Below are 25,001 nucleotides of genomic sequence, written 5' to 3'. Positions count from 1 at the left end.
ACCAGCTAATATCCAGAGTAACTACTGTGTGCAGCATGGACAGCAGTTAGACGGGCTGGGGGTGACTCAGTAAGGTCCTGGTAGGTTGTCACAGGTATCTGGAGCCATGCTGACTGCAGTGCATCCCACAGCTGCTGGAGGGGTCATTGGGGGGGGCGACCATAGAACGAACACGGCCATCAAAGTGGTCCCAGAGGCTGAATTGGGTTCAAGTCTGGGGAATTAGGGGGCCAGGGTAGTATTTGGAAGTCTTAGTCAGGCTCCTCCAACCAGTGTTGTACATGTCAAGCATTGTGACACGTCACATTGTCTTGCTGGAACATCCCAGGGAACAGAGAATATAATCAGCATGTATGTCATCTGCAAGTATGGATTCCTAGGCAAATTGATTGACAGCACCTTCCACATGGATGAGTGGAGCCTAGAAAATGCCTAGATATCTGTGATGTCACCAATACAGCTCACATCCAACATGTGTAGTGTATAGATAACACTTGGATAGATAGTACGCCTTTTAATATTAATACACTTGTATTAAGGCTGATTTCAGCCTGTATTTGTGGGCAGGGCGTAAGTTTCCTATATATACCCGCCACTCCTATCCACTGGTGGTGTGTCTTACTCACTTTCATAGGAGGAGCCACATCTAGCTGCCGGCACGTGCAAGCATCGCAGTCGTTTCAAAGTTTTCGGTTCGCTACACGGTATAGTGCAATACTTAAAGTGTTTTCTGGTCCGTCACCAGGTGAGTACCTGCCCAATGGAGCGCGCCGTATACTTACGGCCACGGGTCGGTCTCCCCTTCTCGCTGATGATGTGCGGTTCATGGTGGAACGCACACGGGACCACCGGGCCTCCACAGGCATGTTCAGCCAAGCGCCGAAGAAATGTCTCTCCTGCACACGTCTACCGCTCGCTCTGCCTTCCGGAGCTCCTACGGTGGGACGAAATGGGCAGTCGGGGGCAGCTATGTTCAGTTAGGGAAGAGCACAAATTCTAGGTTCCCCTTGAAAGGCGGCCAGGGGCGCAGCACACTCATCAATACAAGCATGTCCAGACTTTCCCCATTATTATCTTGAAAGGCGTCACAGGCAGAGGCGTACATAGGAATCACTGGGCCCCATAGCAAAAATCTGAATTGGGCCCCTTAACCCCGCCCACTACCCACCATGGCCCCTCCCACTTCCTGACTTTGCTCCTCCCATGTCACACCCACATTAAATAAATTTATACATGACCTACAGAAACTGTTAGGGGTTTCCTGGGGGTGACCTGTCACATGGGATATCTGCTGCAGCCTGCAGGTCTCCTTATTTGGGGTGCCATGTTAGGCTACTTTCACACTAGTGTTCGGGTCTCCGCTTGTGAGTTCCGTTTGAAGGCTCTCACAAGCGGCACCGAACGGATCCGTCCAGCCCTAATGCATTCTGAGTGGATGCGGATCCGCTCAGAATGCATCAGTATGGCTCCGTCTGTCCTCCGCTCAGCAGGCGGACACTTGAACGCTGCTTGCAGCGTTCGGGTGTCCGCCTGGCCGTGCGGAGGCAAACGGATCCGTCCAGACTTACAATGTAAGTCAATGGGGACGGATCCGTTTCAAGTTGACACAGTATGGCTCAATTTTCAAACGGATCCGTCCCCCATTGACTTTCAATGTAAAGTCAAAACGGATCCGTTTGCACTATCATGAACAAAAAAAATAAATGTTTTTTTTTTTTTGTTCATGTTAATGCAAACGGATCCGTTCTGAACGGATCTAAGCGTTTGCATTATAGGTGCGGATCCGTCTGTGCAGACACCAGACGGATCCGCTCTGAACGCAAGTGTGAAAGTAGCCTTAAAGGGAATCTGTCACTAGCAATTTACCCCCAATTTTTTTTTCATGAATCCATGTTTAACAGAGTACCTGTTTTCCATCTGTCTTGTTCTTTTGATTGTGAGTCTTGTCATGTCTTCAAAAAATCGATTCTTATGATATGTAAATGAAGCTGTAAGGAGCCCAGAGGGGCGTTATTCTTTCTCCACGGTGCCCAGGAACGCCCCTCTGAAGTGCCGTGCCCGGCTAAGTTTGAAAACTAATAACGCCTCCAAGTTCATCTAAATCGCCTCCCAGAGGCGCGGCTAAGTGCTCAACACCCCCCCTCCTCAGTGCCGCGCTCTGCGGCAAACACCCCGATCCTCCTCTCGCCGGCATCCCAAATCCCGCGCAGGCGCAGTGCCGTCAGTCATCTTATCATAGCGCAGGCAATCGCACCTGCGCGGGATTTGGGATGCCAGCGAGAGGAGGATCGGATTTGGGAGGCGATTTAGATGAACTTGGAGGCGTTATTAGTTTTCAAATTTAGCCGGGCACGGCACTTCAGAGGGGCGTTCCTGGGCACCGTGGAGAAAGAATAACGCCCCTCTGGGCTCCTTACAGCGTCATTTACATATCATAAGAATCGATTTTTTGAAGAAATGACAAGACTCACAATCAAAAGAACAAGACAGATGGAAAAAAGGTACTCATGGATCCATGTTTAATAAAGTACCTTTTTTCCATCTGTGTTCTTCTTTTCCATGTCAGTCTTGTCCTTTCTTCTAAAAATCGATTCTTAGGATATGCAAATGCAGGAACGGTGCCCCTCTGAAGTGCCGTGCCCGCCTAAATATGAAAACTCTAACATCTCCATGTTTAGCTGAATCGCCTCCCAGAGGCGCGGCTAAGTCCTCAACACCCGCCCCCCTCCTCAGCGCTGCGCTCTGCAAACACCCGATCCTCCTCTCGTCGGCGTCCCAAATCCCGCGCAGGCGCAGTACCGGCGATTGCCTGCGCCTGCGCTCTGATAATACGGGTGAGGGCAACAGCTTCAACATCGTCACTGGGCTCGGCGCATGCCCAGTGACGATGTTGAAGCTGTTGCCCTCAGCCGTATTATCAGAGCGCAGGCGCAGGCAATCGCCGGCACTGCGCCTGCGCGGGATTTGGGACGCCGACGAGAGGAAGATCGGGTATTTGCAGAGCGCGGCGCTGAGGAGGGGGGCGGGTGTCTAGGGCCTTAGCCGCGCCTCTGGGAGGCGATTCAGCTAAACATGGGGGGGGCCCTGGGGAGAAAAGCAGCCGCATAGCCGGCTGCAGGTCATGAGTGGGCGGGGCCTTATCTACGCTACGGGCCCCCCAGTGCCGCGGGCCCCATAGCAGTGGCGTGGTCTGCCTCTATGGGCGGTACGCCACTGGTCACAGGGGGAAGCAGGGTGCAAGCCGGGTGCCAGCAGCGAGTCGTGCGGTCGCAGCCCGGAGCTCAGCCTGTGTTGGTGACAAGAATTAAGGGCTCATTCAGGTTGTTTTTGGGCTGGGGCTGCGCTGTGACATAGAGGCTGTGCCACGCTGGATCTGGTGGTTGTTAGGGGGCTCGCAGTGTCAACAGGTTCAGGGCTCCACTTGCACGTGACTTGCTCCAGCGTTTTTTCTGCAGCGTGTGGCTTGCCAAACATGAGTCAACAGTGAAGAGTGAAGGAAGTTAAATTGTTATATGCCACTTGTATTGTCACCTGGATCGCCCAGGCCGAGTTAAGTATCGTATGTCACCTGGATCGCCCAGGTTCAGCTCGCTCTTGATGCTACTCTAGGCCACTGTTTTGTCACCTGGATCGCCCAGGCCGAAGTAAATGTTGTGTGTTACCTGGACCATCCAGGCCAAGTTACATGTTTGTGTTTTACCTGGATCACCCAGGACGAGTTAAATGTTGCATGTCACCTGGATCGCCCAGGTTCAACCATTTCAGTTACCATGCTAGATGTCATTTGTCTCGTTACCTGGGTCGCCAGGTCGAATTGAATGTTGTATGTTACCTGGATCGCCCAGGACGAGTCAAATGTTACGTGTCACCTCAGGAGAGCTCGCGGTCCTCATCCTATCTCCACGGTTACAATATTGAGTCTACTTAAAAAAAAAAAAAACAGCAGAGAAGCGCAATGCAGCAGAGACGGCACAGGTAAGAAGCAGTGGGCACATCGGGTGCAGGGCGGCAAGTTGGGCAGTAGTAGCCCGGCACCCAGCCTGTGTCAGGGGCAATATTGCAAAACATATACATAGTATCTTGACAAACAGGTCAGTTAAGGTTTATTTGGACTATGCAGGCTGGGGTTGCTTCATAATATGGAGACGGGGCCTCACAATGCCAGCGGTACCAGGGGTCCAAGATTGCGCGTAATAGGCTCATCGCTTTCCAACACATGTCATAGCCAGGAGGATTTGACAGTGACGAGCGAACAGTCTCAAACAGGCCTGTATGTTATCCGGTTCGTCCGAGTTCAGCCACTGCAATTACCGGCTGTGTCATTTGTCTGTCGCCTGGATCGTCCAGGCCGAGTTCAATGTTGTTATGTCACCTGGTTCGTCCAGGCCGAGTTCAATGTTGTATGTTACCTGGATCGTCCAGGTCGAGTTCAATGTTGTATATTACCTGGATCGTCCAGGCCATGTTAAAAATGTTGTATGTCACCTGGATCGCCCAGGTTCAGCCGCTGCCGTTACCAGCTATGTCTTTGTCTGTTACCTGGATCGTCCAGGCCGAGTTCAATGTTGTATGTTACCTGGATCGTCCAGGCCGAGTTCAATGTTGTATGTTACCTGGATCGTCCAGGCCGAGTTCAATGTTGTATGTTACCTGGATCGTCCAGGCCGAGTTCAATGTTGTATGTCACCTGGATCGTCCAGGCCGAGTTCAATGTTGTATGTTACCTGGATCGTCCAGGCCGAGTTCAATGTTGTATGTTACCTGGATCGTCCAGGCCGAGTTTCAATGTTATATGTTACCTGGATAGTCCAGGCCATGTTAAAAATGTTGTATGTCACCTGGATCGCCCAGGTTCAGCCGCTGCCATTACCAGCTATGTCTTTGTCTGTTACCTGGATCGTCCAGGCCGAGTTCAATGTTGTATGTTACCTGGATCGTCCGGGCCGAGTTCAATGTTGTATGTCACCTGGATCGTCCGGGCCGAGTCCAATGTTGTATGTCACCTGGATCGTCCGGGCCATGTTAAATGTTGCCTGTCACCTGGATCGCCCAGGTTCAGCCGCTGCCGTTACCAGCTATGTCTTTGTCTGTTACCTGGATCGTCCAGGCTGAGTTTAATGTTGTATGTCACCTGGATCGTCCAGGCCATGTTAATCGTTGCATGTCACCTGGATCGCCCAGGTTCAGCCGCTGCCGTTACCAGCTATGTCTTTGTCTGTTACCTGGATCGTCCAGGCTGAGTTTAATGTTGTATGTCACCTGGATCGTCCAGGCCATGTTAATCGTTGCATGTCACCTGGATCGCCCAGGTTCAGCCGCTGCCGTTACCAGCTATGTCTTTGTCTGTTACCTGGATCGTCCAGGCCGTGTTAAATGTGGTATGTCTGCAGTGTCCCAGGGGGTCAGTAGTGTGTGCTGGGCTTTGTAGTGCAGATTGACCACTAACCTGGGATCCACTGTCGTCTTCAATTGGGGCAAATACTGGAACAGGCAGGTATTTAACAGTTCGTGACGCCAGTGTCAGTTAAACGGTGACACGCCGTGTAAAGTATGGTGGAAGAATGAAGCAAGCACAGGATAGCCAACAAAAACTGGAACTTTTACTGAATATCAGTCAGGGTAATACATGGACACAGGAAGAGCACAGTTCCATAAAAGACGGTTGGTTTCTTATAGCAATACAGGTGGTTCTTGGGAGTTACAGAATGGCCGGTCCTAGCAATGTATAATACAGAGTGTTGATTGCAGGAGATGCAGTACAGGCGGCTTACACACTATTCCTAACTGGGTCCTGACTCATATGTGACTTTCTCTCCAAGGTCTAATGCCCTTTATCTGGCGTACCCTTGAAGCTGTCCTTATCTAGTACCTCCTCTGTTATATGGAGTACCTCTTGCTTATCTGATCGGCCTCTGTGGTATTCTGTGTCTTGGCTTGTGGCTTGCTTATGCTGCTTCAGCTAAACGGATGGTGACTCAGGAGGAAACCTCTCTGCACTGAGTCTGGAAACTTCTACCCTTCCTGAGCTAGGCCCTAGCCTATTTATACTGAACTGGGGGCTCCCTCTGCTGGCTGTGATAAGGATTGCCGGTAACCGGCCTGACTGGCTTAAAGGGAACTACACACTCAAATCTAGCAGTGTCGGGTAGCCTACCCGTATGCTGCACACCCCCAGACTTTAACGTGAGTAAGGCCTCATACTCACACACATGCCTGAACCAACATAAGCTGATGCATAATTTAAACAGTACATTATAAATATAATAAACAACTATTTCACATAAAAATATAACATTTGCAATAACTGACGCAAGAAAAAGGGGCGTCTTTTTTCTTCTTAGGCACGGCCGCTGACCTGGCACAGCGGACTTAAGGTGAACCAGGTTAGTCTATTTTTCTTGACTGAGGTATAATAAGGAACTACACAGGGTTTCCCCGTGGGTGTAGAACAGGCAAGGGCTCACGTGGAGGAGTCCATTCTTGCGCACAAACATCAAGCAGGCTATTTCCGATAGTAACTGTTCGAGAGGAGACACCACCAGCATAGTCAAAGTCTCTTAAATGGACTGGCGGACGTCCCCTGGTCATCCGGGTGGACCTTCTCAACACAGGGGTTTCCTCTCCTCTTAGCGCCGGGGTAGAAGAGAGAGGAGCAACAGGAGGATCTCCATCCGTGAGACCTTGGTCAGGAACAACGGGAACAACAGGAACAACAGGAACAACTAGAGGGGGAACTGGATCCGGGGCATCTTGAACCGGCTCTTCTGGAAGTAAAGGTACTGTAGGTGCCGGAGCGGGCACCAACAAGTTCAACCATGGTGTCAGAAGCCAATGCATGGGATCAGCGTCATACCTTAGATTACGGACAGCCTGCATAGGATCCTCGGGCTGTGTTGGTGACTCTGACACAGGGGGTTCAGATATAGAACTCTCGGCACTGGGTTCTGGTGTCAGGCAGAGCTTTAACCGGTTTCGGTGTACAATTTGGGATCCCCTGCCCTCCCGGGTGATCTCATAAGTGTGAGTTCCAACATTTGGGATTGCAGTGACAACATAAGGACTTTGCTCCCATTTACTGTCCAGTTTACTGGTACGGCGGTTATTTTTTAACCATACCACAGCCCCTATCTTCAGGGGTTCTGCATGGGCTGCTTGGTCATAGTCTCTCTGCTGCCGGTCTCTAGCATAGTCCATACGTTCCTGAACAATAGCTTGGGCCGTATTCAATCGCCTTTGGTGTTCAGCAACCCAGTCGGTATTAGGGAATGGGTTGATGCAATCAGGTACGAGTACATCCAAGGAGTGGTCAGCAGGCAATAATCCTTGGCGCCCAAACATCAAATAAAAGGGGGTATACCCGGTGGAACAGTGTATGGTATGATTGTATGTGAACATGAGCTGTGGCAACAGATTAGGCCAATCTCCCCTGGTTTCAGGAGGCACGGTCCTCAGCATCTCTATCAAGGTCTGATTCATTTTTTCACATAATCCATTACCTTGCGGATGGTAGGCCGTCGTCCGGATCTTCTTACAGTTGTGTAGGCGGCACAGTTCATGGAACAGATGGGACTCAAAAGCAGGACCTTGATCGGTGAGGATCTTTTCTGGACAACCGTAGGGCAGGAGGAAGTGTTTCCAGAACAGTTCGGCTGTAGTCTTGGCCGTCTGGTCTCTCACAGGCACCGCTACAACAAACTTAGTGAAATGGTCAATAATAGTCATAGCGTACACATACCCTGAGCGACTAGGCTCCAGTTTCACATGGTCGATGGCGACAAGTTCAAGAGGACGAGTACTTACAATGGGTCTCAGTGGTGCCCTCTGATCATGGTGTTCACCTCGTTTCAAGGCACAGGCTACGCACTCCCGACACCACTTCTCCATGTCTTCTCTCATGCCCACCCAGTAAAACCGCTGGCGGATATTTGCCTCAGTCTTTTGGACCCCGAAGTGACCGGATTGATTGTGGTACATCTCCAACACCATACCTGCATCTCGTCGGGGTATGAGAATTTGATGCACTCTTTCGTTGGACACTGGGTCTAGGCTTCTCCGTAGCAACAGGCCCTTTTGTATGAAGAGTTGATGGCGCTGTCTCCACAGTTTGATGAGCTCAGGATCTGTACTCTTACGCCGAATCCTCTCAGGGGTTCTGCCACTGGTAATGAAGTCCAACAATTCACCCATCACTCTACTTTCAGACTGTAGTTTCACCCACCTTTCTTCTTTGAGTTCCGGCCTACTGGAGGGTGAAGGAACTGCAGCTCTGTTACTGGTAGCCCGAGCCTGATCCTGTTGAGCAAATTTATGGTAGAAGGCCGGCATTTCTACATCTTCCCAAGCATCTCGCACATCATCAGGAGCTGTCTCTGTGGGAAGTCTGGATAAAGCATCAGCATTGTCGTTAGTACGTCCAGCGCGATATTTTACAGAGAAATCATAGTTGGCGAGACGAGAGGCCCATCTTTGCTCCAGAGCCCCCAATTTATCTGTATTTAGATGTGCCAGAGGGTTATTATCAGTGAATGCAATGAATGGGGTAGCGGCTAGATAATCTTTGAATTTTTCCGTCACTGCCCACACTAATGCCAGGAATTCTAGTTTGAAGGAACTATAATTCTGGTCATTTTTCTCAGCTCCTTTCAGGGAGCGGCTTGCATAAGCTATCACTCTTTCTTTTCCCTCTTGAATCTGGGCTAACACAGCCCCCAGGCCTCGCTTGCTAGCATCAGTATACAGATGGAAGGGCTTGCTGTAGTCGGGATAACCTAACACGGGAGGCTCGGTCAGTTTCTTTTTTAACAACTGGAACGCTATCTCTCTCTCTTCATTCCACTCAATGAGCACTGGAGTTCTAGGACTTTTCTTGGGCTGCCCCCTCAAGAGTTCCTGGAGAGGATCGGCTATTTGAGCAAAATGGGGGATGAAACGTCTATAGTAGCCGGCAAAACCAAGGAAACCCCTCACCTCTTTGACGGTAGTGGGTACCGGCCAGTTACGGACAGCCGCTAACTTATCAGGGTCAGGTTGTACGCCCTCTCCGCTTACCACATGCCCCAGGTATTTTACCGCAGGTTTGAGCAAGTGGCATTTAGATGGTTTTACCTTCAGGCCATATTTGACAAGGATTTCAAAGACCTCTGCTAAGTGTTTCAGGTGGTCTTCATATGTTTTTGAGTACACAATGACGTCATCTAGATACAGCAGCACTGTTTCGAAGTTTTTGTGACCCAAACACCGCTCCATTAGTCTCTGGAAAGTTCCTGGGGCATTACATAACCCGAACGGCATACAATTGAATTCGAACAGGCCCATGGGAGTGGTGAAAGCAGTCTTTTCCCTATCTGCCGGGGCCATGGGTACTTGCCAGTAGCCACTGGTCAAGTCCAATGTGGAGAAATAGGCAGCGGAGCCCAGAGCAGTTAGTGACTCTTCAATGCGGGGCAGTGGGTATGCGTCTTTGTGGGTTATTTGGTTAATTTTTCTATAGTCCACGCAGAAACGGATACCACCATCCTTCTTCTTTACAAGGACCAGGGGTGCCGCCCACGGGCTACGACTGTCCCGGATTACATTAGAGTCTTTCATCTCTTGGATCATTTCTTTTACAGTCTGATAAGAAGTAGGCGGTAAGGGTCGGTATCTCTCCTTGATAGGAGGATGAGAGCCAGTAGGTATGGTGTGTTGTATGGCACTAACCTCTCCATAATCAGCAGCATGTTTACTGAAGGCCTGGTGGTGCTCTTTGACAAGCCGTAGTATCCCTTCTTGTTGATGTTGGGGGGTAGTCTCGTCCCCGACATGTAGCTCTTCCCACCAGGGTACTTGTGACTGGGGCACCGGCGGACATCCGCTGACTGCAGCTGGCGGCTTTTCTGTCACTGGAAGACGGATGATGTCTTGGAAGAACACCTGAGAAAGCTGGGCAACAGGGTAATGCTTAGTAAGCGCCACAGGATGATCACTCAGGTTAATCAGACGGACAGGTACTTTACCTTGGGAGACGTTCACCAGGCACTTGGCAGCTCTCACATAAGGGTAGTTCTCCATCTGGATTGGCTCCACCAGGGCTGGATAATCTTGGCCTTGGACTCCCAGGACAGCACGACACCATAAGAGAGTTTGGGAATTAGGAGGCAAAGTCACAGGCTTATTATCACGAATCTTGGCAGTACAAATTTCTCCTTTCCCGTTAGCAAACCTCTGCTGGGCACTTAACACAGTGATAGTCTTTTGAATCACCCTCTTGGACGCAGAGGAAGCGGTGGGCAGAGTCTGATGTAATACGGCAAGTATTTCAGCATAACAGTTTTTGAAGACATTGGTGCCTAGAATGACAGGATGTCCTCCTCTGTCGCCGGCCTGTACTACTATCACCCCCTGTTGAGGCAAGGTGACTTCTCCCACCTGCAGGGTGGGTTCCCAGTATCCATGGATCTTTACCGGTTTGCCATTGCTGGCGATAATCTCTACCCAGGATTCAGGCGGCTGGGTCAATTGATTGGTGTCCCAGAATCTTTCAAAGGCGGGCAGCTGAATAGTAGTGACCTGAGACCCAGTATCTAATAGGGCTTCAAAGGGGACCCCGTTAATCTCCACATTGATTTTAGGATGGGATCCTACATACCGTGGCATCCAATTTGGATCTTTTGGACCTAGTGTTCTACCTCCCGAGGGGTGGTCCTCAGCCTCAGGGGTTGCCCGTTTAACTGCCAGCAAGTGGATTCTGTGTGTCCCATCTTTTTGCAGTATGTACACACGGGCCGCTGGCGACCCCTATTGCGCCTCCCCGGATCCCTGGGGTGAGTCTCTTGGTATGGAGGTGAGAACGGCTTAGAGGGTGACAGGAACTCCTCTTCTGACATCATAGGTTTTTCCCATTCCTCCATTTTTCTGCACACTCTCTCTAGGCTTTTAGTGAGGTGATTTACTTGCTCTGTCAGCATGGCAATAGTATCGGTAGCTGTAGCTTGAACAGCTTGACCGGCCTCAGCTCGGTTAATGATAAACGGTTTTGACCTGCAGGCTGATAACTCAGGTGGGGTGCTCAACTCTGTAGATACTGCTGACCCCAGAATTTTTATAGCCAGTTCTTTAAAGTCCAGAAAGGTACTGTTAGGGTGTTGGGCGGACAGCATCTTTAATTGGGTCCTTATTTGCTCACTAGCCACTCCAGTAATAAATTGTTCCCTCAGGGTCTGATCCTGGTTATCAGCTTCCTTGGGATCTATCTGGATTACAGCCCCCAAAGCCTCCTGAAGTGATAGGGCATAGTCACGGAGGGACTCACCGGACTTCTGTTTCTTGCCAAAGAAGTGCATCTTTATCTCTGAGGCAGTCCTCGTTTCAAAAGTGGCCCTGAGGCGGGTGAATATCTGCTCTAGAGTACTCCTTTCAGCAGCAGGCCAGGATAATACCTCTCTGCGGGCAGCCCCCTCAAGTTGCGCTAGCAAGATTTCCATTTGCTGATCGGCATTTATGGGGTACAGTTTGAATAAGGCCAGCAACTTTTCTTTAAAGTCTCTTAGGGTATGGGCCTCTCCGTTATAGCGGGGAAACCATGGGGCCCCAAAATAGTAAGGCATGGTAAAGGGCATCATGCTGGGGGCTATAGGATGATTAGGAGCCGCAAGCTCTCCCGGGTCCGGCCGCTCGGCAACTCCCGGATCTGACATGTTAACTTATTACGAGGTGGCCGCTGGTGACTAAAGGGGCCGGAACAATCCCCTTCCCTCCGGATACAAGTTCTTACCGGTATCGGCGGGTTCGCGCAGGCCAAATCTCGGGAGACTCTGGACGTCCTGTGTACGCGGTGACGTTGCTGACGCAGGAAAAGCAGGGCCGCGGCGGTGCGATGATGAAGAGGGGCGGGATTCTCTGTGTCTTTGAAGGGATCCGCCCACGGAGGTCCTCAGCAGCGCGGGAAACTTTACTCCAGGCGGCCGGTGGCCATCTTGATCACGATTCCCTGACAGCAAGCAGGGTGTTGCAAAGTCCAATAAATCACAGTCCACAAATACGATTTTCTCTCTGGGGGTAGCGCAACACAGTACAGCGCCTCTGATTCCTACCAGGCACAATTTTAATCCACCGGCTTGGAAATAAAGGGTTACAGTCTTTGCCATACGGTGGTGAAATAGTTAAAGCACACAGTTCACACTTCTCTGCACTGTCGAAGTATGCGGATCCTGTTCGTGACGCCAAAAAGAGCGATGCAGTGTCCCAGGGGGTCAGTAGTGTGTGCTGGGCTTTGTAGTGCAGATTGACCACTAACCTGGGATCCACTGTCGTCTTCAATTGGGGCAAATACTGGAACAGGCAGGTATTTAACAGTTCGTGACGCCAGTGTCAGTTAAACGGTGACACGCCGTGTAAAGTATGGTGGAAGAATGAAGCAAGCACAGGATAGCCAACAAAAACTGGAACTTTTACTGAATATCAGTCAGGGTAATACATGGACACAGGAAGAGCACAGTTCCATAAAAGACGGTTGGTTTCTTATAGCAATACAGGTGGTTCTTGGGAGTTACAGAATGGCCGGTCCTAGCAATGTATAATACAGAGTGTTGATTGCAGGAGATGCAGTACAGGCGGCTTACACACTATTCCTGACTGGGTCCTGACTCATATGTGACTTTCTCTCCAAGGTCTAATGCCCTTTATCTGGCGTACCCTTGAAGCTGTCCTTATCTAGTACCTCCTCTGTTATATGGAGTACCTCTTGCTTATCTGATCGGCCTCTGTGGTATTCTGTGTCTTGGCTTGTGGCTTGCTTATGCTGCTTCAGCTAAACGGATGGTGACTCAGGAGGAAACCTCTCTGCACTGAGTCTGGAAACTTCTACCCTTCCTGAGCTAGGCCCTAGCCTATTTATACTGAACTGGGGGCTCCCTCTGCTGGCTGTGATAAGGATTGCCGGTAACCGGCCTGACTGGCTTAAAGGGAACTACACACTCAAATCTAGCAGTGTCGGGTAGCCTACCCGTATGCTGCATGTCACCTAGATCGCCAGGCCGAGTGTTACCTGGATTGTCCAGGCCATGTTAAATGATGTATGTCACCGGGACCGCCCAGGTTCAGCTACTGCTGTTGTCATGTCATGCTATTTGTCTCGTCTGCTGGATGCCCAGGACAAGCTAAATGTTTGGGTGACATCTGGACCGTCAGGCCCAGCGCTGCTGTTATCACGCTATATGTCATGTTAAAGCTGCCACATCCCACTTCAGTCTATCCAGGCTCGGCCTTTAGTTAGGGGGCTCCTGGACAGTCAAGGGGTCTCGTGGTCCTCATCAGATTTCCACAGTTACGGTATTTAATCAACTTAATGTTCCCCTCAGATTCCTAGAAGTGTCTTCCGGCCACTATCATTCTCAAATCAGACAAGGCCTCCACAAGGTAAGAAATGCGCAACAAGGGCAAAGGCGGTTTCAGCAGCGAAACACCTCATAAGACAGTCGTTAGCTCCAAATACGACCAGGAATTACAGAGCTGGGTGGAAAGCGTTCGATAGTTTAGACTTCTCTACACTCAGGGTGGCTGGGACGAAATATCTTACATATTGGCGTTCTTAGCTTTCTGTCTCTCCCAACAGAAGCCAATGCCATCGGATTGTGCCTACCAGGCCTCCAACACCACTTCATACTTAATAACCCAGGTCGCTCTTCCATTTTTGTCCAACCAGGCCATCAAGGCGGCTCTCAGGGGAATCTAAAAAAAAATAAAAATAAAACGCAGCGCAGGCTTCCACCCGCACACAGCCAGTGTCCAGCGAGCGTTCAGGGATTTGTCTTCTGCACTGGACGGCAACCCTTTTTGGGCCTTTTACCAGCGATAATTCAAGAGGTCATGTTCCTAGGAGAGTTCACTAGCAGCCCTCTGGGACACGGCTGTCTCCGCATAGAACAGCTGTCTTGGCATAATAACTACCACATACTCAGCATCCCGTTGACCAAGACAAGCCAGATGGGGCCGCCCACGGAAATAAATATTTTCCCATCCAGAATAGCTGGTGCCCGGTCCAGATCCTCATAAATTAATGTCCCTATTGCATACAGCACCTCCTGTCAGTCCTCTCCTGCCCTTCAAAAACAAGCCACTCTCTTCAAACCAATTCACGTCCTATATCTGCTCCCTGGCGGCAGGTCTTGGGTACGACCCAAGAGTCATTTCGGGCCATTCATGCCACATCGGGGCAGCATCGTCAGCTTCAAACCCCAGGTCCACGCTCATGTTATCCGATCATTGGGGCGCTGGAGATCATCTTGATTCGGCAGGTACGTTCCCAGTCCACACAGGGAGATCTCCCAGGCTTTTCAGTCAATGGCGTTATAGGTCATGCGTGTTGGAAAAATACAAATAATTGGTCTAGTCAACATAGTGTCCTTGACTTTTTGCCCTCTCCAGGCCTACCCACGCCTGTGGCTCCAGGCACAACTCAGCCATATAGTTCAGGTTTGGCATGCCTTACCCACGACCAATACGTATGCAGCCCTGCCCATAAGTATTAAGGCTGATTTCAGCCTGTATTTGTGGGCAGGGCGTAAGTTCCCTATATATACCCACCACTCCTATCCACTGGTGGTGTGTCTTACTCACCCCTCCCTCCCATCCCTTTTTTCATACACTCCAATAGGGTACGCCCTCTCCAGGCCTACCCACGCCCGTGGCTCCAGGCACAACTCAGCCATATAGTTCAGGTTTGGCATGCCTTACCCACGACCAATACGTATGCAGCCCTGCCCATAAGTATTACTTTCTCTCAGTTATAAATACGGAGACTATAATATCGCACCATTCTTTTTGAATCACCCTGCATAAATGTGTCCCTGTTAAATCATTAAGGCAACATTCAAAATCGGTAATGACACAGACACCTTTATCTGTATTCATTTATTGGTAAAACATGGGGCAACTGATGGTGGTCTACAAACACAAACCTGGTGCCCCCATTAATGACAGAAACTGGCAAAAAAATAAAACCTACATATTGCATACAATATATGATCATAAACATTGAGTGGCTACATGCTGTACAAAAAATAAAACACATCATGTGACATAGAAAAGGCTCAAGGTGTCCATACACGTAAGGCTACTTTCACATTAGCGTTTTCAATTCCGCTATTGAGATCCGTCATAGGATCTCAATAGCGGAAGAAAACGCTTCAGTTTTGTCCCCATTCATTGTCAATGAGGACAAAACTGAACTGAACGAAACAGAAGGCTCCAAAATGCATTCCGTTCCATTTGGTTGCGCTCCCATGGCGGACAGAATAACGGTGCAAGCAGCGTTTTTCTGTCCGCAATGTGGTGCGGAGAAAGACGGATCCATCCTGACACATAATGTAAGTCAATGGGGACGGATCCTTTTTCTATTGTGTCCCCTATTGACTTTCAATGGTTTTCATGACGGATCCGTCATAGCTATAGAAGACATAATACAACCGGATCCGTTCATGACGCATGCATTCTGTTGTATTATGGTAACGAAAGCGTTTTTGCAGATCCATGACGGATCCGCAAAAAACGCTAATGTAAAAGTAGCCTAAGACAAAAGTTGGCTGGAATGGACAATTTTACCCATTTTGACCGACCACTGTATGAAAATTTTATGTGAACAATTATTCTCAATGGTTAAAAAAAAAAAACAGCCACAGTGTCCATTTTTCTACCATTTATGTATCCATTTTATGGCTATCTGTCCGTTTTTAATGGTCGTTTTGCAATCATTTTACATGGCCGTTAAAAATTGATGAATTTTTTAGTAAATTAAATACCAACTGCTGCAGTATAATGTCCCTGATAGTGGTCCCTAGCTGTAATAATGTAACACATAGTGGTCCTGTTTTGCCGTTTTTAACAGACTTTTTTTTTTCATGTCGCATTAATGTAGCCAATATGTCTTCAGAAAATTCCAGCTGGAAAATTTTGTGTCTGGCATGTTCAACTGAATTTGGCCGATCATTTGCCATTTTGTACAAACTGCATGATCGTGCAATTTACTTTGCTGGTGGGATCGTTCTTATAAACGTCCATGGTATGGTTGATACCTCTGATGTGTGTGGTCGGTCGGCTTTATAGCTGGTATCTAGAGGTCTAGTCCTGTGTCCAGGTTATTTTTGTCTCAGCCGTAGTCTTTTCACTGCATGCAGGTTTACTAATTTCAGTTAAGGTTATCTGGGGAGGACAAAAAGGCACATTTAGACCTCAAAATGGCTCCAGTAATAAATGTGCAGCACCTCACAATAGGGGACTTAAAAACTGTTGTTATTATGCAGTGCTAATTAGTGTTGAGCAGTGATGGCCAGTTCGCCAGCGAACACATGCGTTCTGCCATCTTGACTCACCCATCCGGCGATGCACAGGTAAGCCCTTACCTGTGCCTGTGCCGCGAGTCGGTCTGAAATCAAATGCAGTTACCGGGAGCAGGCAGTTCCGAGAACAGCCCGATGAAGGCCCCTGGCCGCATTTGATTTCAGACCGGCTCGCGGCACAGGTAAGGGCTTACCTGTGCATCGCCGGACGGGTGAGTCAAGATAGCAGCCTGCATGTGTTCACTGGCGAACAATGCGAACTGGCCATCACTAGTGTTGAGCGCGAATATTCGAATAGCTAATTCTTATTGCGAATATCACCACTTCGAGAATTCACAAATATTTAGATTATAGTGCTATGTATTTCTTATATCGAATATTCAGCATTTTTCTTTTTCCATCTGAACACGATTCCTCTCTGCTTCTTGCTTGTGGGCCAATGAGAAGAAAACAAAGTCAAGTTCACAACAATACTTGGTGCACCAATCTGTAGTCTGTAGTCAGACCTGCTAAAATGTGAAGTTGCACATAGTGCGAAAAAATAATCTAATCACTGCCGATTAGTGCAATCGCAAATATATTGGAGCACTTGACTATCTGCATATAAAGCTACTGTAATGTTCTGCCGTGCCAACCATGTTCTCCAGTCTCAGGAGAAACTCATGAAAAATGTAGCCAAAGTGACCCACGCCTGTATTTCGTGTTACGAATTTGCATTATGCGATTTTTACATTGTCGATCTTTCGCATTCAATAAAATAATCTCAAATTCTCGACTCGTGAAATATTGCGAATTCTAATATAGCCCCTGCCGCTCATCACTAGTGCTAATTAATGTGTTGATACCTTGTAATATACAAGCATATCACTGTATGGATTATTGAGCATTAATGATTCGGACCCTGTAGGAGGTTAGGTGTTGGACTTAGTTCCGCCCCTAGCTCAGGGATCACTGTGCTAGTGGCGGAAGTGAGAGCTACATTTGCTCACTCCTTAGAGGACTAGCCCTGAACTCCAGAGAATCACTGTCTCTGTGAAATTCAGAGAGAAAACCATCTCTTCTTCACAGCACACCAGGAAGAGAGAAAGAAAAGAACTAGAAGGTCCAGAATATGCATGGCTGAGCATTGGAGTCAGCCAGCAAGGTATTTGCTGTTTACGGTTGAGAGACTTTACTGCAGTGACAGGGACACCTTTCACTATTTGACACAGTCTGGCCCACTGTATCTTATCCCTGTACCCCTCACCTGGGAATTACAGCACCATTACTAGAATAATTTTGCCAGCCTTGGATTCTGCAGAGAGATACTTTGGTGAGATAGAAAAAAGAGTACTACAATCCCCATCCTCTATACATTGCTATCTGGGAACATAGTTGTTTGGAACTGTGTTTTGATACAGTTGGATGTACTACAATTTCCATTCTGCACTATAGTAAAGAGAGACTTGTCTATTTTCTATTCTATTTACAACTGGCCTGGTTACTGACTTACACCGATCTAGCTCCTACATCTTCTGTCTTGTACCAGTACAACACTAATAACATCAAGGGTATCCCAACTACCTCCAACATCATGATGTGCCTCGAGGGAAGAAAGGGTGTCACTGTCCTGGCCCTAGGAAGCATCGGTGTGAGGATTGTCACTGTGAAAAATTATTGCAGATAGGGACACAACCACTCCCATCCTCCACTCTGCTTCGCCAAGGCTTGGGGCAAATGTACGGGTGGACACTTACTGATTTAGTGACATTGTTAGGGGTGGAGTCATCCATTGACAGCTTGCCACGTTTCCGAGCCTTGCAGGACAGTTTTTTGTACTCCTGTCTTACCTGTAAAGCAGAAAGAAAAAATCGCAACAGATGCATGATCTTAAGTCTCCGACAAATCTTCTCAACCTTCTTGTGTTATATGTATTCTGAATCATGTTTATTCTAGTAGAGGTATAAATGTTGACTACAGGAACCTGATCCAAAACTCTCCAGAAGACAAATACTGAAAAACATGTAGATCACCTATGTAAGCTGTATATACCGTATATGTGATTTGCAGAGGCTACACAGAGAGTGCAACACGTCAGATGGCCAAAGATCGCAGCGTAGTGCTGCAGCATTTAAAAACATGAAGGTGAATAGATTCATGTTACGAAAGTTGCTGCGACGCCAGACAGGAACACTGAGGATCACAAGAAATCCAGCGGGTTAAGATTACTTGCGATTGTTGGATCGCAGCAAATTGCCCTGCTCATAAAACAAGACCCCATTAATTTTCACTAGTTGCAGTGGTGGAGCAATACACTTCGACCTTTGGACATGTGATATGTGACATGGCCAAAGTCACTGGGGATCCTTTGCCTTTAAGAGAAGTTGGTTTGGTGATCAGCTGATGACAGTGGGTCTGGCTTTTTTCACCCCAGCAATCAGCTGTTATAACAGGAATGAATGGAGATTCATGTAAGGCATGGTCACATCTGGTCCAACAGAGCTTCTGTGGTACATAAAAGGAGTTACCAAGGAGGGCCCCTCCCTCCTATCACATCCATATGTCCTAACAATACAACACAAATGTTTCATTTTAAGGCATTTCCTACCACAAACATTGATGGCATACTAATATAATGGACTGGTGTCTTATTGGTGGAGTTCAACCTCTAGGATCCATGCCTAGAACATGGTATCTCAAACTTTCTATAGTGAAATCCCAACAGCCAGAACATGGGTAAATCTCACAAGTTGGGTGGAGAAGGTACTAATTTTGAAATGTCCAATCTGTTGTGGATTTCTTCTGGATCTGTCACAGTGACAGTTTCTGCCACATTTTTGGGATGTATAATAGACTCCTGCTAAGAGACAAACTTTATGTAGCAGAAGAAGCAAACAGTATATTATCACTTCTGTCAAAACAGCCTGTTCAACTGCACATCATCAAAAACTGGAGGAAGTTCAACTATTCATGCCTACCTTAAAGAATTAGCTGGGCCACCATGGACCTTCATTGATAGAGTGCAGTTCTTGACCAGCTGCATTAGAGCTGAATGAGTCACTATGCTGTAATAGCCAGACTGCTGTTATAGGGGATGCTGTAGAAGGTTAATGATCTTTCACATCAGCATTAAGATCTCTGGCAGGCATTGAGGTAACATCTGGCTATGCCTGAACCACAGAACCGCCTGCCAGTCCCATTGACTATAATGGACTCCAGCAGAGATAAGGCCACTGACTGAAAAATGTGCCAGGATGCTGTTATAGGGGGCGCTCCAGACTATGCAACTAGACTGCTGTTATAGGGGGCGCTCCAGACTACACAACAGACTGCTGTTATAGGGGGCGCTTCAGACTACACAACCAGACTGCTGTTATAAGGTGCGCTCCAGACTATACAACCAGACTGGTGTTATAGGGGGCGCTCCAGACTACACAACCAGACTGCTGTCATAGGGGGTGCTCCAGACTACACAACAGACTGCTGTTATAGGGGGCGCTTCAGACTACACAACCAGACTGCTGTTATAGGGGGTGCTCCAGACTACACAACCAGACTGCTGTTATAGGGGGCGTTCCAGACTATACAACCAGACTGGTGTTATAGGGGGCGCTCCAGACTACACAACCAGACTGCTGTCATAGGGGGCGCTCCAGACTACACAACTAGACTGCTGTTATAGGGGGCGCTCCAGACTATACAACCAGACTGCTGTTATAGGGGGCGCTCCAGACTACACAACCAGACTGCTGTTATAGGGCGCGCTCCAGACTACACAACCAGACTGCTGTTATTGGGGGTGCTCCAGACTACTGTTATTTAGGTGGTGAGATTGGGCACATTACACAGTCAGTGTTCTGCTATGCTGTTTTGCCTAAGACCACATGTTGTAGGACACATGCTATGGTTTAGCAGCTGTTCATTACATATCATTTTTAAGATATACCTTCACAAAAAATGATTACCTGATAGTTGAATACACAATGTACGAGAAAGATGTAGACGCCCTGTAGACTGTTACATATGGTGAATATATAAGCGATGACCAAGGAAACATTTATAAATCGGAAGAATCCAATACCCCAAGTACAGCCAAGAATAAAGAATTGAGCCAAGGCTTTGAACGTCAGTGACCTGAAGAGGAAAGAAAAGGGAAATGAGAATCTCCATCATTTATACAAGAAGTTCACTTTACAGTTGTTATGGTCTATTTTCTCCTGTTACTCATGATTTATCATCCTTTTGGATATTCACCGTCGTGCACTAGCCTCCTCACTGTCTGTTTACTCACCTACTGTTTTTCAGGGTGGACACATTTGTGTTGATGGTGGCAAGCCTCCTCCTGAGGAGTATGAATGTGAAGACCAAGAGTGCAGTGTTCATCTATAAAGAATGGGAATGACATGGAAGAGAAGGTAGAAAGTTTAGGAAATAAACGTAGCGGTCAAAAACATATGTACAATGTGAAGGTATGAATCATACAAACCAAATGTACTCTGTATAATATGTAAACACATTCAGATCTGTGATCAAAATGTTGATCACTGAAACATAGTTCTACAGTTGTCCTAAAAATTTGCCAGTGGGCTGGACACGCTGCCGTTCCTGCACACGTCACAGTGAAGCCGTAAATTGGTCACATGTAGATAGCAAGTCACAGTTCCAGAAGTGGCAAGAACAGGAGATGTGGCGCTGGAATTTGGAATTTGTTTTACAAGGTGTTCACCCCAATGGCCAATTTTTTTTATCAGTCTTAACAGTCTTCAAAGTCAAGCCGCCGCACAATACCATTACAGTGTCCAGCATATCTGGAGTCCTCCAGGTGTTATTTTTATGTCAGTGTCAAAACATTCACATGACCCCATTTTCGTCAGCCTCAGATGTTTTTTATTTTTATGGGGGCGCAAAAATGCAGGCAACACACAGATATCATCGGACAGCACATGGATGTCATACGTTTGCTGTCTGCATCCATGCGCCCATTCTGTAAACTATAGAACATGTCCTGTTCTTGTCCATTTTGTGGACAAAAACAGGCAATTCCATAATAAGGACCAAGGAATACGGGGTATGGCTGGTATCCGTGTTTTACAGATCCGAGGTTTGTGGACCATAAAACGTATATAGTGGTGTGAATGTAGCCTAAACAGGTAAAAAAAATGTTGGTAGCCTCCTCTTAGGATACAGCCCATGTAGCAGCTACCATGTGTTTGAAATGTGGCCGTGGAGCATAGAAAAGCACACAGACTTACAAAACTGCTAGACCATTATTAATCACCAATTAGCTGTCAATCTTTAAAGGCTATGTACACCGTTGGGGACAATTTCTTTTATTATTATTATTATTGCATTGTGCTCATTTTGAGCTAAAATCTTTTTTTCAATGGGTTTTATTAAAAATATGGAGTCCTTTTTTCTGTACATATCTGAGATTCTCTAGTAGCAGCCTTTTCTCTCATTTCCGTCAGGCGGGGAGCTGACGGGCTCCTTATCTCTGCTCTTTGACACTCATTATAGCTAAGCTCTTATCTTACTGATAAGAATGTGGCTTAAATAAGTGTTTATGACTTCTTAGTAGTTTAGAGATAAGGTTTATTAGAGGCAGGAAGTGAAAGTATCAGTCACACAGTTAGAAAAACAGTTAACCCTTTTTGACAGAATGGCTCAATAATTTTAATAAAGGCCAATGGAAAATATTATTTTTTGCCAAAAATTAGTGAAATGCAAGCATAAACAAAAAATGCCTCCAAAAGTATACATAGACTTTAAACAGGCAGTTTTGAAGAAGGCATAGACTTGCATGTTTGCAGGGTTTTCTGCTGTATTGTTGGTCTTGCTGAGTCCACAACGTTGGGGTCATACCCATAGAGGCAGTATCAAAGCTTGTGTTATACATTTGCTGATGTCAACAAGATTTAGCAGAACTCTACCCTGCATGAGGACTACTGATGGCTATGTCTAGTGTAACAAGGATCATTGGATTATTTGCCTGGTGATTTGATCTTGGACCTATATGGTACCAGCGGTGTCTAGCTGAGTATATCTATCTTCCTCTCCCAATAATACTGAACCACTGGATTTTTTTCTAGTAGCAGTTTACGCTTATAGTTTATTGGAGCTCCATGCAAGGAGAACAAAGCTCCCATAAAACCCGTAGTAATTAAAGCTGTGTAATAAGCTCTTTACACAGATTAGCACTCTAAAGCCTTTATATTGTTGGAGATACGCTTTAAAGCTTTTACAATATCTTCAGTATGTCTTCCTGTAATTCAGCCCTGTGCAATCTAGAGTATATACTGTAAATAAACCTCTCAAGAGTGCAAGAAGGATTACAGAAGCAATTGCTTGGGGAGTATATGTCAGCAGTACAAACTGATTCCATGTAGTAACCACCAACCAAGTTCTAGAAGACAAGATGTGTTTCCATGGCCCTATTGAAGACCTCCAGATCTGCCATGTTTGCAGTCTTACTAGGTCCTAGTAGGCTGCATGTCACTGTTATGCCTCATGCACAAAACTGTATGTATTTTGTGGTCCGCAAAAAATGGATCTGCAAAAAATATGGAACAGCTGTCCCCTAATAGAACAGTCCTATCCTTGTTTAATGCGGACAGTAATAGGACATGTTCTATTTTTTTGCGGAACGGAAATACAGATATACGGAAACGAAATGCACATGGAGTACCGTATGGTTCCGTATACAGTCGGTAAAAAAAGCGGAACGGACACAGAATTAAAATACGTTTGTGTACATGAGGCCTTACACTGACAGACATTCAGTTTCTCATTGACAAGCATATAATACACTGAACTATTGTACACAAATAATGCCGTAAGTGCAGTAGCCCAGTGGGGCGCTGCAAATGTTGGCAATTATTGCCAAGTCAATTAATCTACAGTTTTTAGTGCGATTTTGTGATTACCTATGTTATGTAAACCCAGTGGTAAGTGTGCAGGCACCTAAGAGGTTAAACTCTTATTTACTTATTAGGTTGCTAGGTTGATGGACCAAGGTTCACTCCCTAGTTAGAGAGTAAAGTTTGAGGAAGAGTAAAGATGTGTGTGAGAAAGTTCTGCATGCAAGGCCTAAAGCTCCAGAGAACTGCTGTCTCTGAGACTTTAGCTGCTAAAGAACAACTTCCACATCAAAGTACTCCAGAGAAAAGCAGAACAGACATCTTGAGAAGGTCTAGAACCTGCAAGGCCATGCGAGATAACATCAGTGAGGTACAGATTGTTTATGGCATGCAACTTCTCTACTGTGAGAGGCAAATCTAGATCAGGCACCTACCAACCTGGGATCCAGGGTGACCACCCAAATCTTAATCTGCATTGCTCAGTTTGGGAACTGCAGAAGGAGAGTTACCAAGTCCAGTATAGTGCACCTATGATTACCTGGAAAGACTGTAGAAAGAGAGAGTGACAGAGAGACTGGGAATACTACAACCTCCATCTTTGTTGCGTATACACTGCTATTGAGGGTACTGCAGCTCAGTAAAATACCACTAAACTGTGAATTTGCTGCTACCTGTGCTACTACTATTATCATCAAATTAAAGAGACTTTATTCATTATAAGCAACAGGCCTGATCATTTTTTCTGTACTCCGTTGTCCCCGCTGATTCCCCAAGGCAGCTGCGCTGCCTCTTGAGCCCCAATGACTGGTAAATACTAATGAGCGCTTTCATTATGGAAGCGCTCATTAGTACCGAAGAACCGGGAAGCGGCGAACGCTCTGTACTTACCGTTTCCTGGTACTCGGCTGTCAGCTGTGCAGGGCTGCGCACAGTGTGAGGGCGCACTGTGACCTCACACTGTGCGCGCCAGTTCAGAGCACAGCCGACGGAGGAGGAAGAAAATCGCGGGCGGCGAGGAGCAGGAGAGGTAAGTGGTTTTTTATTTTATAAAAAATTAGGCTGCTGGGGGCATAATGGGGGCTAATGAGAGGCATAATGGGGGCTAATGAGGCATAAGGGCTGATAATGGGGGCTAATGAGAGGCATAATGGAGGCTAATAATAGGCATAATGTGGGCTAATGGGGCATAAGGACTTATAATGGGGGCTAATGAGGCATAAGGGCTGATATGGGGGCTAATGAGAGGCATGGGGGATGATATGGGGGCCAATGACAGGCATAATGGGGGCTAATGAGAGGCATAATAACAGTGTCATCAACAGATCCCTCATAACACTGCGTCGGCGCACTGAGGAGAGACAGAAACGAGGGGAAAGAATCCGCGGAAGCAAGAGGACGGCACAGCAGACGACTGAATAGCTTCAATTGTAAGTACATTGTTTTATTATAAATGTATCCCTGCATACCGCAATTCTCTCGTATTTTTTTCAGTAGTATGATTAAGTGGTGAAAATTATTACTGCCCCCCCATTTTTGACTGTGGTATCTTTGTGCCCCCCCCCCCTATATATTGTTCCTAGAGTCGCCACTGGCCCAGAGAGAAAAGTGAATGCGGCCATCATTTATTGCATGGCCCAAAGGAGAACTGGAGGGAGGACTGTGAACAGTGAGCACAGTGAGTACGACTACTATCCTCTCTGTCTTCACTTCCCGGGCTTGATGTATAACTGAACAAGCGATTGCGTGTTCAAGTCTCCTTGTCAGACTGCATAAATATTGCATGAAAAAGTTAAAGGGAGTCTGTCAGCAGATTTACCCCTTTTTAACAGTTGCCATTATGCTGTAGCCGCAA

At 47.2% G+C, this 25,001-nt stretch overlaps 1 protein-coding gene across 2 annotated transcripts in view; it reads right to left on the bottom strand.

Moving 5' to 3' along the window:
• Positions 1–15,435: 15,435 nt before the first annotated feature.
• Positions 15,436–25,001, bottom strand: part of LOC122929443 (adhesion G protein-coupled receptor E3-like) — a 174,870-nt gene continuing 165,304 nt past the window's right edge. For both annotated transcript variants that reach the window (XM_044283007.1, XM_044283008.1), the window contains 4 exons: positions 20,584–20,675; positions 20,258–20,426; positions 18,050–18,142; positions 15,436–16,176 (listed from right to left, as the gene is read on the bottom strand). In XM_044283007.1, the coding sequence (XP_044138942.1) occupies positions 16,096–16,176; positions 18,050–18,142; positions 20,258–20,426; positions 20,584–20,675 (435 nt within the window). In that variant the 3' untranslated portion in view covers positions 15,436–16,095. The remainder of the gene's footprint in view (positions 16,177–18,049; positions 18,143–20,257; positions 20,427–20,583; positions 20,676–25,001) is intronic.

This window comes from Bufo gargarizans, chromosome 2 (genome assembly GCF_014858855.1).
Source record: "Bufo gargarizans isolate SCDJY-AF-19 chromosome 2, ASM1485885v1, whole genome shotgun sequence".
Lineage (NCBI taxonomy): Eukaryota > Metazoa > Chordata > Amphibia > Anura > Bufonidae > Bufo > Bufo gargarizans.
The sequence above is the reverse complement of the archived record's forward strand: the minus strand, read 5'-3'. Positions and strand labels throughout refer to the sequence as shown.